We start from the raw sequence: 15,183 nt of genomic DNA, 5'->3' as shown, positions 1-15,183 counted from the left end.
AACAGCAGTAAGTAAAAGCCTATAAACAAATTTTGTGCAGCTGGAGTTGTAAGAAATATTGAGTTGCATTTTTGTATGAAATACCTTAATAGCGGCACTTAGAAAATAAACTGACTCCAGATGTGAACCTGTTTTATTTTTTGTAGATAAAAGAACCAGCTTTTCTTAGGTTTGTCAACATCTAGTTCTTATGTCAAGGTTTTTGCAAATCCTACAGCAGAGAAATAAATAGTCGCACAAGCCTAACTATTTTATCCATTTATTTTGACATAATGCAGCCCTGTTGTTACTATAGCAGGAGTGCGCAGCAAAATCAAGCATGGGAAAGCTGGCATGCATGAATGAAAGTATGCTTTATTAAACCAGTGCATTGAAAAATAACGATTTTGTAAAAGGTCAAACGCAGAAAGGGTGATCATATGCAACATTAACAACACAGGCACTTTGCACAGCTTTGCACACCAGCACACACATCGCAGAATCTACTGCTTGCTGAATCGGTGGTGTTCGAATCACTGCCCCAGCGACAGCTCTCTCCTAGTTCTATTTCAAAGGCCATGCATTTATGCGTAGAAAGTGCTAGAAGCAGTCAATGTAGATGGAAGCAATGGCAAGAGCCAGAAACACGTCATGGCCACCACATAATTGACGCTGCTTCCGACATACGTGAAGCCGGAAGGATGTTGTAGCGTGCTGGTCTCGAAGGGCACAACCAAAAACTGAGTTATCCGGATAGATGTGTGCGAGCTTTTCAAGTGATCCAGGCCGCACAAATTTTACGACTTCGCTAAATTTTCAAATACATGGAGATGGAATTATCTAGATTTTTACTGTTGTAAATTGGCTGATCAGACGATATTTGGCGGGCATAAAAATCTTGCAGTGGATGACCAATGTGGCACCTTTGCAGCAGTGGAGCAGTCTTCGGTGGAAGTGGCCAGGGCAGCCACAGTGCCTGTGAGCACCGCCCCGAATGCTGCTGCTGGGGCTGCTGCTGCTGCGGCCAGTTTGGCAGCCTCCAAGCGGCGTCTGTCTTCAGATGCTTCGCTCTCACCGCAGGCTGGCGCACCAGCTAAGATCACCTGTGTCCGCAGCAACTCCACCGACACCGAAGGTGAGCACCAAGTGCGCAGCTCGTGAAGGAAGTTTGAAGGACCTTCACTTTTTCACCCGTGGCATTCTCTTATGGTGCAAAACATACAAGAATCAAAGCTACTAACCCCCTTTGGGCCAAATTTGTTTGGATGCAGCCCACACACGAGTAAAAACTAAATGAATTTGTATCTACTTTTTTAAAAAAAGGCAAGCATTTTGTGTGCAGTGACCCTTGAGAGCTTTCATTCAGCAATGACCCCAGTGGTCATTGCTGGTGTATAACCACGGAGTTGGAGCAGCTGAAATGTAAGTTCACTGCAAACTCGAAACGCACGGCTACCAGATGCGGCCCTCTGGACACATGAGTTCAAATGTTGCACTGCACGTAACCTTGTACCGTAGAATCTTGGTAATTCAAATTGACACTGCGTTCTCGTCACAGTCGCATATATTTCAACTTGCAAACATGGCCAGCAATTCAAACTCCTGAGCATTAGCACCAGTTAACTTGAACGAAGCTTCTACACCTTACTAAAGAAAGTAATGAATTGTAATTACTTAAAAGGGGATGTGGTAACTGAAGTGGTTAAAGGGACACTAAAGGTTACTGTTAAGTGAACGTGGACTATTGAAATACCATCCCAGAAACCTTGAAACGCGTGTTTCGTACCAAGGAGAGACTTATTTTAAGAGAAAATGCGTTCTGAAGCGTCCGCATACCTCTAGCGCAGTTCAAATCGCCCGCCCTCCGATCGAGGAGTACTGACATCATGGTCTCATAGTGACGTTGTGCCATCGGTGAGTAGAACGGCGTCCACAGACGGCGCTACGGCTTTTCTGCGCAAAACGCAAACGCGCGGCCAGAAACAGAGCCAAGACAGAGCCGACAGCAGAGCGAAAGCGGGAGTATGGTGGCTAGCGGAAGGAGAAACGCGCGACCATAAGCCGGTACTTTATTCTATGACGCAAACTTCGACGCTCCTCACAATGGACCCTGACAATGACAGATTGGCTCGCGATGCTGGGCTCAACTTCAGCGATTTGAGCACTGACGAGCGCGACCTGCTGCTGAGGGCTCGTGCTGCCGGCGTCGTTGCGTACTACGACGGCGGCCTCGACACCGGCTCTCCGGAGCGGGAAAGCAATGAGGGCTTCCCACGACATCACAAGGACGTGGCATTCTCACTGCTTGTTCGAAGCGGCTGCAACGCCGTTGGCGGGAGTGAGCAAATCCAACTTCCGCTTTGTTGCTGACATTGACGCAAGAACTTGAAGTCTTTTTGAGCATGCATCTTTCTCTGCAGCAAATCCGCATGCTGCAAAATTGCAGTGTCGTGCCGAACATGGCCACTGTGCGAGCACACTCACTTGTTGGTGAGCTGGCTAGGCCTACTTTGGTATCGTCCGCGGCTTCAGCACCACTTGCGATTGGCGGCGGATGATGCGGACGATTATAAATGTCCTCTGAACGAATGGAACGCTTTTGAAAGTTATAAGCTCGCTTCTTCTTTTTGCTGAAGTTGTGCCTCGTGGCGAACTTGCCCGGTGGATCGGTCATCGTTGCGCATTTGTCACAAACTTACGAGACGCGCCGTTATGTCGCCTGTGAAATGGAGTACACGACAGGAACCTCGTGCAGCCAACCACAGCGCTCGTTTATGGCCACGCGCGCTAGTCGACGAATGGGATCGTGCATTTGGACTTCTTTTCCTCCCAGATTTTAATGTCACTGGCAAGCCGGCGGAGTCACTATTGGCGGGAAATTGAAGAAGAAAGGCTCCTCTTTCCAATGATGCCAAGATAGCTGCGATCGCGCACGTAGGAAAAGAGCTACGCGCTGCAATAAAAATGGTTGTTCTTGCGCAGAATTGATGTTATAAATTGATATTGCAGGCAAAATACTCTTCTGCGAGATGTGAAACTTCGTGAACTATAGGAACAGTAGCTGTAGGTATTGAAAATGTCATTTTCAAAAAATCTATTTTTTTCGCGCTTTGTTCGGCTCTAGGCCCGTGTCTCCCGGTGGGACACAGGTTCTAGAATGGTAAAAAACGGCCAAAAATTTATTTTGAGAAAAATATATTGTTCCGGAAGGATGAAAAAAGAGAGGAAGAGAGGAGAGACGCTGGCTGCTGCGGGTTGTTGGTGGTCAGCCATCTTAACTACTCAGACTCATTTTGTATATATATTGTAAATATAATCTTCATACTCCCAACATCCCCGTAACATATTGGTGGAGGTGCAGGGTACCACAGCTGGAATCGGAGCTCCGCAGTGAACGTCGCATCACGGTCTGCACCATGAATGACTGTGAGCACTCGAGATCAACATCGCTGTGACCTTCGGTTGTCGTTGTGCAACTCAAGGATCCCGGAACTTTCTGCAGGACCGATGGCGTCGACGTTGAAGAGTGGTTGGCCATGTACAAACGCATGAGTGAATCAGCAGATGGGACCCTACACTTATGCTAGCTAATCTGGTGTTCTACCTAAGAGGCACGGCAAAGGTGTGGTACGAAAACCACAAAGAGGAGCTAACCAGCTGGGTCCAATGCAAGGAGAAATTGGCAGAGTTGATTGGCAAACCAGCCGACCGTAAAATTGACGCAAAGCAGGAACTGGTCTTCTGTGCCCAATCCCCCACGGAGTCATATGTCTCGTACATCCAGGACATGCTGGCACTTTGTTGTAAGGCCGATCACGACATGACAAAAGCTGAGAAGGTCAGGCATGTGCTTAAGGGCATTGCTGACGACAGGTTTAATCTGCTCATGTGCAAAAGCTGCTCTTCAGCTGATGCAATCATTAAAGAGTGCTGACAATTCGAGCAGGCCAAAAGCCTACGCGTCTTGCAACAATTCGCCAGACTTCCCAATACTGCCGCAACGTCGACGTGTGAAGATCAACCCGCACAGCAGCATGCATCGCCATCAGAGGACGTGGTGCGAATCATTCGACGTCAACTGGATGCGATGGCGCTCGCAGCTTTCTGTTCGTGTGGCCCTGATGCTAACACATTTCAATTCCTCTCGTACAAGCCATACTTCACCAGGAGCTTGAAAAATTGGTTTACATTTTGTCTGTGCTGTTGCCCATCCAGAGCTAATGAACGCCCTTCTACTATTTTTGCTCCACCCCGACGCTTCTCCCCACGTTATCGCAACCCGACAGAGTGGAGAACTGCGGATGACCAGCCGATATGTTTCACCTGTCGCCGCATTTGTCATGTCGCCCGATACTGTCGCAACTCGTCGCCCTCAACACCTCGCATGCCGACTAACCTGAGCCATTTTGATGGAAATGGCCGCAATGTTTCGCCCACCGCCAAGTCTAACAGCGCCGCCAACTCTGCTAGGAACACGTGGTACAGCCGCTCACTATTGCGGCACGCACACCAATCTCGTTCACCGCAAACACGTCGCCCATCTTCCCGTCCGCTCCAGCCATGTCACCTTTCGTCCCCTGGGGCTTTTGGCCGCACCCTTTCAGAAAACTAAAAAATGCAGCCCTCGGAGGTGGTGCTGCATTACCACCTACCGCAGCAAGTCCTCTGTCTGTGCCCACGATAAGTGTAACAGACATTAAAATAGACGGCGTACCTGTCCAAGCACTCGTCGACACTAGAGCCCACGTATCTGTGATGAGTGCTAGCCTACGTAGAAGGTCCTCACCCCAGCAGCTGCCCAAGTGCTTCGTGTGGCCGACGGCAGCGTACTGGTATTTCTTGGTATGTGTGCTGCACATTTCATTATAGCCGGCCGCCCTACTTCTGTTCTCTTTGCTGTGATCGACAACTGCCCTAACGACGTTATCCTTGGATTGAACTTTTCATGCACTCATTCTGCTCTCATCGACTGCGCGACCGGCGTTCTTCAGTTGGGAACTGCCTCAACTTGCCAATGCTCCGAGCACTGCCCCACCACACTTGTGCTCGCTTCACGATGTGCGTCTGTCACTCGAGGCAGTTACTTACATCACTCTGACCGCCCAGCCACAGGTTCCTGGCGGTGAATATGTGCTTCACCCAATCATCTACATGCTTTTGAGCCGGAACATTGCTGTTCCACATGCGTTGGTCACGGTTACTAACAATGACCTCGTTCTACCGCCTCAAATTATTCCAGCCGGCATGTTCTTGGCCAGTGTTTCTAGTGCTTCCGAATTTGACATTGAGAGTCTGAATGCGAGAGTGGCTTATCAGTGCCAATTGCAGGTCACAGCTCTGGTTCCTTAACGGATCACTTCGCGAAAATGATTGCACCTGACCTCACCTCTGCACAGTCCACGGACATACGTCAGCTGCTTGAATCGTACAGTGACAGCTTTGATTTCGGCCACAGGCCGGCCAAACATCTGTCATTCACCACCGTATAAACACTGGAGACATGAATCCTATTCGTCGGCGTCCCTATCAGGTATTGCATGCTGAATGTTGAGTCATCCAATCAGAAGTGGACAAAATGCTCCGCAAAGGAGTCATCGAGCCATCAGCCAGCCCTTGGGCTTTGGCTGTCGTCCTTGTGAAAAAGAAAGATGGTACCTGGCATTTTTGCGTCAATTATCACCACTTAAACAAGATCACGCGCAACGACGTCTACCCACTACCACGCATCGATGACGCCTTGGACTGTTTGCACAGAGCTAAATACTTCTCGTCCATCGATCTTTGATGTGGCTACTTGCAGATTTCAGTTGATGAAATGGACCGCGAGAAGATGGCCTTCATCACGCCGGATGGCCTATATCAGTTCAAAGTCATGCCCTTTGGCCTATGCAATGCTCCTGCGACATTTGCACGTATGATGGACTCTTCTGCGAGGCCAGAAATGGACCACCTGTCTGTTACCTTGACGACGTTATTGTTTTTTCTCCCACGTTCTGCAGGCACCTTACCCGACTCGCTGAAATTTTTGCGGTCTTCCGAAAAGCCGGCCTTCATCTGGACTCCACGAAGTCTCAATTCAGGCGCTGTCAGATTAGTGTTGGGACACCTCGTTGATGCATCCGGTGTCCAACCAGATCCGGAAAAAGTTCACGCCGTACGCAGTTTCCCTGTGCCACATTCTAATTCCGATGTGCACTGATTCGCTGGCCTGTGTTCTTACTATATCACCATTTCCTCAAAAGCTTCGCCAACATTGCTCGGCCTTTGACAGATCTTCTAAAGAAGAACTCGCCATTCTCATGGGGCCCGGAGCAGGCTCACGCGTTCACCGCTCTCATCGGGTTTCTGAGCACCCTCCCATACTTGTCCACTTTGATCCATCTGCACCGACCAAAGTCAACACTGACGCAAGCGGCCACTGCATTGGCGCTGTTCTTGCCCAACAGCAGAATGGTACCGAGTGCGTGATAACTTACGCCAGCCGCCTGCTGTCACCTGTCGAGAGAAATTATTCCTTCACAGAGCGGGAATGGTCGGCTTTAGTTGGAGCTGTCGCCAAGTTCCGGCCATATTTGTACAGCCACACGTTTTCTGTCGTTACAGACCACCATGCCCTCTGCTGGCTGTCTTCCCTCGGGGACCTCACAGGACGGCTTGGTTGCTGGGCTTTGTGACTCCAGGAATTTTTATTTGTTGTCAGCTATAAGTCTGGACATCTGCACAAGGATGTTGACTGCCTCTCGCGTCACCCCGTGAATCTCCCTGATCCTGCTGCACATGATCCGGTGACCTGCAGGATGGCTTTTACTGACATGACCGACATGCGCGCTGAACAACAACGCAACGAGTCCTTACAGTCCATCATCATTGCCAGAGTGCAATCTGGCAGCACTGATGCCACGGGCCGCATGTTCGTTCTGCACGACGCATCCTCTACCTCCGCAATGTCAACCCTGACGGCCCTGAGTTGCTCCTTGTCCTTCTTTGTCATCTGCGATCATTCGCTCTTGAACAACTTCACAATGTGCCGACGGCGGGACATCTTGGCGTTTTGCGTACTTACGACCGCGTGTGACGCCAGTTCTTCTGGCCAGGGTCCCTACTGCTCCGTGAGTCATTATGTCGCCACTTGCGAATTGTGTGAACGCCGGTAGAAACCTCCCATGCCACCTGTCGGACGACTCCATCCAATTGAAGTTCCCTCTAAATTGTTCTTTCGCGTAGGCCTTGACCTGCTTGGCCCTTTTCCGACGATGACTAGAGGGAATAAGTGGATCGCCGTCGCTACTGATTATGCGACACGCTAAGCCATAACAAAGGTGTTGCTGACTAGTTGTGCAACAGGCGTCGCCGATTTTCTCCTTCACGACGTCGTTCTACACCACGGTGCACCTCGGCAGTTGCAGACAGCGGCCGCCCGTTCTTGTCTTGAGTTTTGGACGACTTCCTTCACTCTGTGAAACTGAAAACAAGCTGTCCACCGCCTACCACCCAAAAACGAATGGTTTTACGGAATGTCTCGACCGAACAATCACAGAGATGCTGTCAATGTACGTTTCCAACGATCACCGCGACTGAGACGCCACGCTGGCCTATGTGACATTCATGTATAACTCGTCCCGGCATGACGCCAGAGGGTATTCATCCTTTTATCTTTTGTATGGTCGCGACCCCACATTGCCCTTTGACAGCATCCTACCTTCTGTGCCCCGCGTTGCCACTGAGTACGCTCGGAAAGCCATCGATCGCACTCACATGACGCGTCGAATCGCCCGATCTTGTTTATTAGCCTCGGAGCATCTGCAGAAAGAGCGTTACAACTGGTGACATCGCGATGTTCAGTTCGCCCCAGGTGCTTGGGTGCTGCTTTGGTAACCATGTCGTCGGGTCGGCCTATGCAGAACCTATGCCGGAACTGACCGTGACATACGGTGGTATTCTTAAGTTACCTGACAATATAAATGCTTCTTCTGCAAGTGGTCCTGATGGTATACCTTCTTATGTGTTGAAGGCTTGTTCTGACATAATCACCCACTATCTGGTTATTTTGTATGAGAAATTGTTAAGTAATTCTTGTTTACCTAAGGAGTGGAAAGTTGCAAACATGGTACCAATCCCTAAAAATGGCCCAAAATATATTGTCACCTACTACAGGCCAATTTCTCTAATGAGTGTGTGTAGTAAAACATTGGAGCACATAGTATACAGTGCCATAATAAAACATCTAGAAAAGAATAATTTTTTTAGCGAATATCAGCATGGTTTTAGGTCTAGTCATTCTTGTTCGACACAGCTCCTAGAATTCAGCCACGATCTTTTTCATTCATTGATCTGGGTGTACAGACTGACTATATTTCCAGATTTCAAAAAGGCATTTCATTCTGTTCCCCATGTTTAGCTGTTACATAAGCTATCATCCCTCGGCACCTCTCCTTCATTGCATGATTGGATTACCGTATAATGTGGAATATAGGTCGAGGCGGAACATAGGTCGACTCCCTTATATTGAAGCAAAGAAGTCAACATAAAAATTATAAGGCACAAAACTTCGTTTTATGTAATGGTGCCGCCAGACTCATCACCTGCTCATTCGTTTGAGCTGTCTGAACTCTCTTCCGAAGACAACTGCTTTTCACTGGCTGCGTCCCACAACATGTCATCCTCGATGCCGTCCAAGGAGTTGCTAATGCAATACTTCTTGAATGCCTGCACCACCATATCGTCGGGAAGCGAGCGCCAAGCCTGCGACACCCATGTGGCCACAGTGGTGAGAGGCGGCTTGCGCAGCCGGCCGGTTGGGGTTGTCGGGTTGTCGCCGGTCGTCCACTGATTATATTGTTCATGGACATGGTCCTTAAAGGGCTTGTTGAATACGACGTTCAGTGGCTGAAGTGTTGACGTCATGCCTCCCAGAATGACGGCTAGTTCCATTCTCCCATCGCGGAGTGCCTGCTTCACACCTGCGGTCAAGTGCCCGTGAAAAGCATCCAATACAAGCATGCTCGGACACCGCAGGAGTGCGCTGGGTCGCCGATTCCAGACGGTCTTAATCCAATTCAGCATGAGGGCCTCGTCTATATAGCCCTTTTCATTCATGTGAACGACAACATCCCGCGGGAAAGCCTCTTTCGGCAGCATCTTCCTCTTGAAGATTACGTATGAGGGCAGCTTTCTGCCGCCTGCAGTACACATGAGCATCACCGTGAAGCGCGAATGCTCGTTCCCCATAGAAAGAAGCCTGACTTCTTTTGTGCCGCGTTCGCACACTGTGGTGAGTGACGGCGTGTCAAACCATACCGGCGTTTCATCGGCGTTGCCAATCTGTCCCAACATGTAGCCATGCTGCTACTGGAGACGGATAACATAGCGCTGGAATTCGACCAGCTTGTCCTCATATGCTTCTGGCGGATTCATGTGCGCCATCGAAGTGCGAATCCGTTGCGTCACATGAAGTGACGAACCCAATAAATGGAGCCCTTGAATAGTTCCTTGGGCAGTCCAGATTCTCGGGCGATCTCAATAGCTTTGATGCGGATGAGGTCTGCTGTCACTGGCAAAGATCTGGCACGGTACTCACGGACGAAATCCGCCACCTTGTCTTCGAGCTCCGGGTGCACCGCACGACGCCCACGAAAGGACGTCGTCTGCGCGTTGCAGGCAGACAGCTTGACTTTCTGTATTTGCCAGTACCGGACGCTTTTTTCCGAATTGCCAAATTGTCGCTGGGCAGACATGTTCCCATGCATTTCAGCATATTCGATTACTTTCTTTTTAAACGCCACGGTGAACTGATGTTGAGTACTCGTACTCATTTTGCGGTTTGTCAGGAAATTAGCAACGCCAGGAACGATCGCTGCACAAGAAGGGAAGATGGTGTCGGTCCAACTGCGTAGGCCGCATTAACGTTGGGCCACAGAACACCTATACAAACTGTTGGGCTGCGTCAGTCACCAAGGAGGCAATAACGATGCGGATGCCGAAAGGTCTGTGCTCCTACATGTTGCCAGACGACTATTCATGTTGTGCCAAGGGCTGGTATATAAGTCGAGGGGTGACCTTTTGGTAATATTTTTTGGAAAAAACCTCGACCGATATTCCGCAGTATACGATAAGTGTTGTCTACAAGAGTTCATACAATGTGTTGTAATTAATGGCTCACAATCTGATTACAGTGAAACCTCGTTAAACCGTATTTGGCTGGAGCTCAGAAAAAGTATGTACTAAATGGTCGTACTGTTTAACCGAATTTGCATGAGATCGCCCACTTACCTGTCGAAAATGGAACTCAGAGAGAGTGCAATGAAAGGGGAAAGAAACATGCAATATTTATTCACTTCGCGCGACAAAAGTGTTATCTTCGTATGATGCCGCGGAGCCTAGCACGACGACAGCGGCTTCAAACTTACTGAACCTGCATGCCAGCTTTTCAGCCAGCCCCCTCTCCTCGGCAAACACTCGCATGGCAGATTCCTCATTGGCGTTAAGTATTCTCCGTGCAAGTGCGCAGTAGTGCTGCAGAAGCCCCAGGGCGCCTTTTTCATTGCCGGGTGCCGGAGTCAGGAATACTTTTCGTTTGGAATAGTTACGTTATCGGGCCCCTGTTCTTGTCGCGATGATTGCATTCATGATGCTGACGCAACGAGCAGCTTCAGCCACTCGGGCCACTGTCGGGCCTGAATCGCCCGTGCTGTTGCTTTCCGTGTCGTCCTCATCACTGTCGCTAGTCGACACTTTGGCAACAACAAAGGCAACGATGGCGAAAAGTCGAACCTCATAGCCGACATCTCTTCGCCGTCGCAGCAGTGCTGCCGAGCAACTCCTTCACATTCCAAATGCCACACACTGTAGTCAACAGCAGATCCCTGTCGCGTGCCAGCGCTGACTTCCTCGTGTGACGTTCGATAGTACGCACGATGTCTAATTTTTCTCCTATGCTGAGCACCCGGCGTCTGTTTTATCCCAGCTTCAGCATGACGCAAGTCCTCGCAAGCATGATGCCACAATGCTCTCTGGCATGGCATGGCACGGCGTCGAAATGACGTTGATGTGGTTTCGCGCGCAAACACACAGGATGCTTGGAGGCCGTTGTTCTGATCTCTGAGGCGTGTTGTTCTGCCAGGCCGCCCGATGGAGACGACGCACCGCCGTGTTTGCGCGACGAAAAGTGTAAACGCTATGCATATGCAATAAGCTGGTACGGTTTATGCGGATACAAAACACATTATGTTCAATGGCCGCTGAGTTGGGGATTTGACTTTACTACTTTTAAAATGAAGCTACTGTTTAAGCGGATACGGTTTAACGAGGTTTTACTGTATATTGCTGTTACTTCGGCCGTTCCCCAGGGATCTGTTTTGAGGCCATTGCTGTTTCTGGTATACATCAATGATATTGCTCAGGTTGTGTCATGCAAAGTGCATCTCTATGCGGATGATTGTGTTATTTATCACTGCACTAGGTCTTCCGCTGGCCACGAGTACTTTCAACGCAATTTGGACTGTGTAACACGCTGGTGTGCAAATGTCTTTGAACCCCAGTAAGTGTCAATATGTCTCCTTTACACGTAAACAAGATCCATATTTGTTTCATTTACATTAGACAATGTCCAGCTATCGCGAGTAACTGAGTGTAAGTATCTTGGTGTTTATTTTTCCTCGAATTTAACTTGGACTAAGCACATTGAATATGCTATAGAGAAAGCCTGTAAAATGCTAAATATTGCTAAACACAACTTCCAGTTAGTCTCCCAAAATTTAAGAACTACTTTACTTTTCGAACGCAAGACCCATATTAGGGGACGCCTGTAGGCCTGGGATCCGCAAACCAAAACTCTGTCTAATATGCTTGAGCATGTGCAAAACCGCGCAGCTCGTTTTGTCTGTAGTAATTATGACTTTACTTCTAGTATTACTTCACTTAAGTATAGCATGGGGTGCGAATTATTAAGCGCACGCAGACAAAGCATGAGATTAGAAATGCTTCTTAAAATTTATTTCAGTTTTGTTAAAATAGATAACGAAACTTACCTTTTACCTCCTCATTTCTTATCTCACAGAAGTGACCACTTTTTAAAAATAAGAGAAATTTTTTGTAGAATGAATGTGCTCAAGCACTCGTTTTTTCCACACACAATATCACAGTGGAATCGGCTACCGCATGAAATTGTTGATTGTCACACTGAAGCATCGTTCAGAACATTTCTGTTGAACTTATAGCAGTGTGAACCTTTATATTGCTGTGTTATTGTTGTTTGACCAGTTCTCTACTTTGTCGAGCTTATGTAATACGGTGTATTCCCCCTTGCAATGATGCCTTCGGGCGCTGCAGGTACTTGAAATAAATAAATAAATACATAAATTAATTGATTAACACAGCCATGGAATGCTGTAACGCAAAGTGTTGTTGCAAAACAATGGTCCCAATTTAGGTCATTCAATAAATATTCCATGCGTTTCTTTTACTTGAACTTTGTGTAAGTTTGTCTGTCTATGGAAAAGCTACTTTATTATAATATTTTATACTCATTTACGAGGTGTGACAGAAAAGTAATGAGACTTATTTTTTCCAAAGTTTGTTTTATTGTTATGCATCAATGCTATCTCCTTGAAAGTAGTTCCCTTGGGCACCTATACCTCGGCAGAGGCGTTGTTTTCACTCGTCGTAATAGTACTGGAACGGTTAAACTAGAATTGCCCTCGGCTCCTTGGTTATGCTCCCTTAGATGTTTTCAACACTAGACAGCATTTTAGCACGGGGGCCCCAAAAAAAGAGCTTTGCGAAAAGTATAGCGTTGTTGGGGCACCCGTAGGAGTGTCGAGGGTTTCTAGAATAGAGCTTTGCCCCGGCAGGTAGCACCTGGCAACGCCACTGCGGCGTCAAAGAAAAAGCTGGTGTAAATATTAATATAAAATACTGATACACTGATATGTTAGAAGTGTACCCTATTCATACGCCGACGCTTGTAACACAGCTAAGATATTCGCCTACCCTTAGCGGAAGCCTGCCTTATTAGGATAATGCCCGCCATGTGTTTCTATGTCACTGGCAGCTACGCATGCCCATCTCTGTTTCTGTCCCCTCAAAGTGGACATGGCTACGTTATTGTCGCAAGCTTGCCGATATTAATGATATTATTCATTACTTATACGGAAGAAACTGTTTCGATGCACGTAATGTACTCACAAGAACAACAATTGCATTCGACGCATTCGGCTTGCTCCGCCAGTCGCCATTTTTGTTTTGGTGTCCTGCACTGTTAAAGCGGCAGCTGCCTGCTTGTTGACCTGTTGTCATCCCATGGCAAACTCGGGATAAAAAAAATTCTTTCCGCGGGAAATTTAACCTCCGTAGTGATTGCACCCCTGAATTTGCATCAATTTTTTTTACAGAGAAGTGCGATCATTTTGCAAGTAAATAAGGTAGCAAAAATTAAGCTTTCATCGAACAAAAATAGCAGCGTCTACCAATATATATAACGTCAAGCGGCGGAAAAGTGCCTCCAGAAGTTCGCTTCTGGAGGCACCTGGTGGCACGGCTCCATCCAACTGCTCTCCCTACCGTGACTGCTCTGCCTCAGGCGAGCTATCGGCACCCCCCTATAAACAATGATCCTGGGCCGCCCGCAGCGCTTGCTCAGACAGCCAATCAGAGGCTCTTGTGCCCTCATCGGGCAAGATGGCTCAAGCAGGCGCAAGTGCGAGTTGTCTCGCTCCTTTTCTGGTTCATTGTGTGTGCGACTTGTGGGCCTTCTCCTGCTGTGTCGCCGTGATGAAGCGGCAGAATTCGCCTTTCATCGTGAAGCTCGAAGTCATAAATCTGGTCGAATGCGGTGAGAAGTCGGATGTCCCAGCAGTGTGCAAGATTCCACGGAGCACATGACAAGAGCACCGGCATTTTGATGGTGCTATCTCAAGTCCTTTTTTTGTTGACACTTGTAGAGGTGGCAAAGCCAGCTGCTGAAGACTCTTGCTACATGGGCCCTTTATTTATGCTTTGTCACTCTGTGGTGGCACTGTGCAGGTTGTACACTACCAAAATAACAGACCAGCTGTAGGTGGCCATGCAATAAACAAAAAATACCTACAGAAGTTCGGAGAATTGTTTACTAAAGCGTAAGCATTGTTTGGCTTGGCTGTGACTTGGATTTTGCTTAGTGTTGCTTGTACTTGCCTTTCCTAGCTTATGCATGTCTACCCATGGCCTTTCCAGTGACAAAGAATGCTTAGGCTTTAGCAGACAATTGTCAGATTTTCTCGCCGTGTCCGATCCCTTCAATGCAATTGTACCAACTCAGCCGGAACACCGGGCATGAAAAATAGAAACTGAGCAAAACCTCTTGGCCACTGACCAATAAGCGAACCGTCACTATCATTGTTCGTGAGAGAGTTAGGTTATTTGCATGTGCCGTGAAAGCTGACTGCATTTGCAATATGTCATTTAGGTTTTTTTGTGTTTTCTTGACGTGCCAGTTTTATATTGTTTTCATGCCTTCATGTACGTGTATGTTCATGGTTGATATCGCTGTGCACGTGGTTGTTTGGGTGTACAAGTATGACGGATCCTGGAAATAAATTTTCGTTGTTTAAAGTTCGTGCTCGTCTTCGTCTTCGTTCCTTTTTTTTTCCGCATTTTGCTGCGCTATCCAGATACTCTGGTGACTTGTACTCTCTACGCCACTCATCATTTCTTCAAATTCACCTTGTTGCACGCTTCATATGTAGTGTCCCGAAGGTATGGGAATTGTTTGACCAGCAAAAAAAATTAAAATAAGTGGCATCGTCGCTTAATTTGTCCATCGTAGTGGTGTATGTGCAGTGCGCCTTTGCAACCACAATAACGAAGCAATTGCATTACATTTGCCACTCTCTGGAGCAGCATCTACTTGGTCGAGGTTCCCAGACATGAGCATGAAATTCTGCCACCTCCCCCTTGAAGTGCGGATCATTTGTTCCGTCTAGACAATATTCCTGGGGATACGTGGCAGCAGCACTCCCATCTCGTGAAACCATTACATCATTTTCACATGATGGGCACTCCCCATGCTGACAGCTGGGATTTCTTCCCTGTGTGAACACCCTTTAACCACATGATATGTTTCATAAAGAACAAGCTGCTCTGGTATTTTGTAAACTTGAGAACATAACCTGTCTGCTGTTCTTACATTGCTTGTATTTAAAACATCATTTTCCTTTATATGTTAGGTCA

General features: G+C 47.8%; 1 protein-coding gene across 3 annotated transcripts in view; it reads left to right on the top strand.

The window, feature by feature from the left end:
- Nucleotides 1-15,183, top strand: part of LOC142584566 (polycomb protein SCMH1-like) — a 389,046-nt gene that overhangs the window by 318,096 nt on the left and 55,767 nt on the right. For all 3 annotated transcript variants that reach the window (XM_075694672.1, XM_075694674.1, XM_075694673.1), the window contains exon 11: nt 884-1,114. In XM_075694672.1, coding sequence (XP_075550787.1) covers nt 884-1,114 — 231 coding nt within the window. The remainder of the gene's footprint in view (nt 1-883; nt 1,115-15,183) is intronic.

Source organism: Dermacentor variabilis, chromosome 6, assembly GCF_050947875.1.
Source record: "Dermacentor variabilis isolate Ectoservices chromosome 6, ASM5094787v1, whole genome shotgun sequence".
Taxonomy (NCBI): Eukaryota; Metazoa; Arthropoda; class Arachnida; order Ixodida; family Ixodidae; genus Dermacentor; species Dermacentor variabilis.
This window is presented reverse-complemented; position numbering and strand designations above follow the sequence as displayed.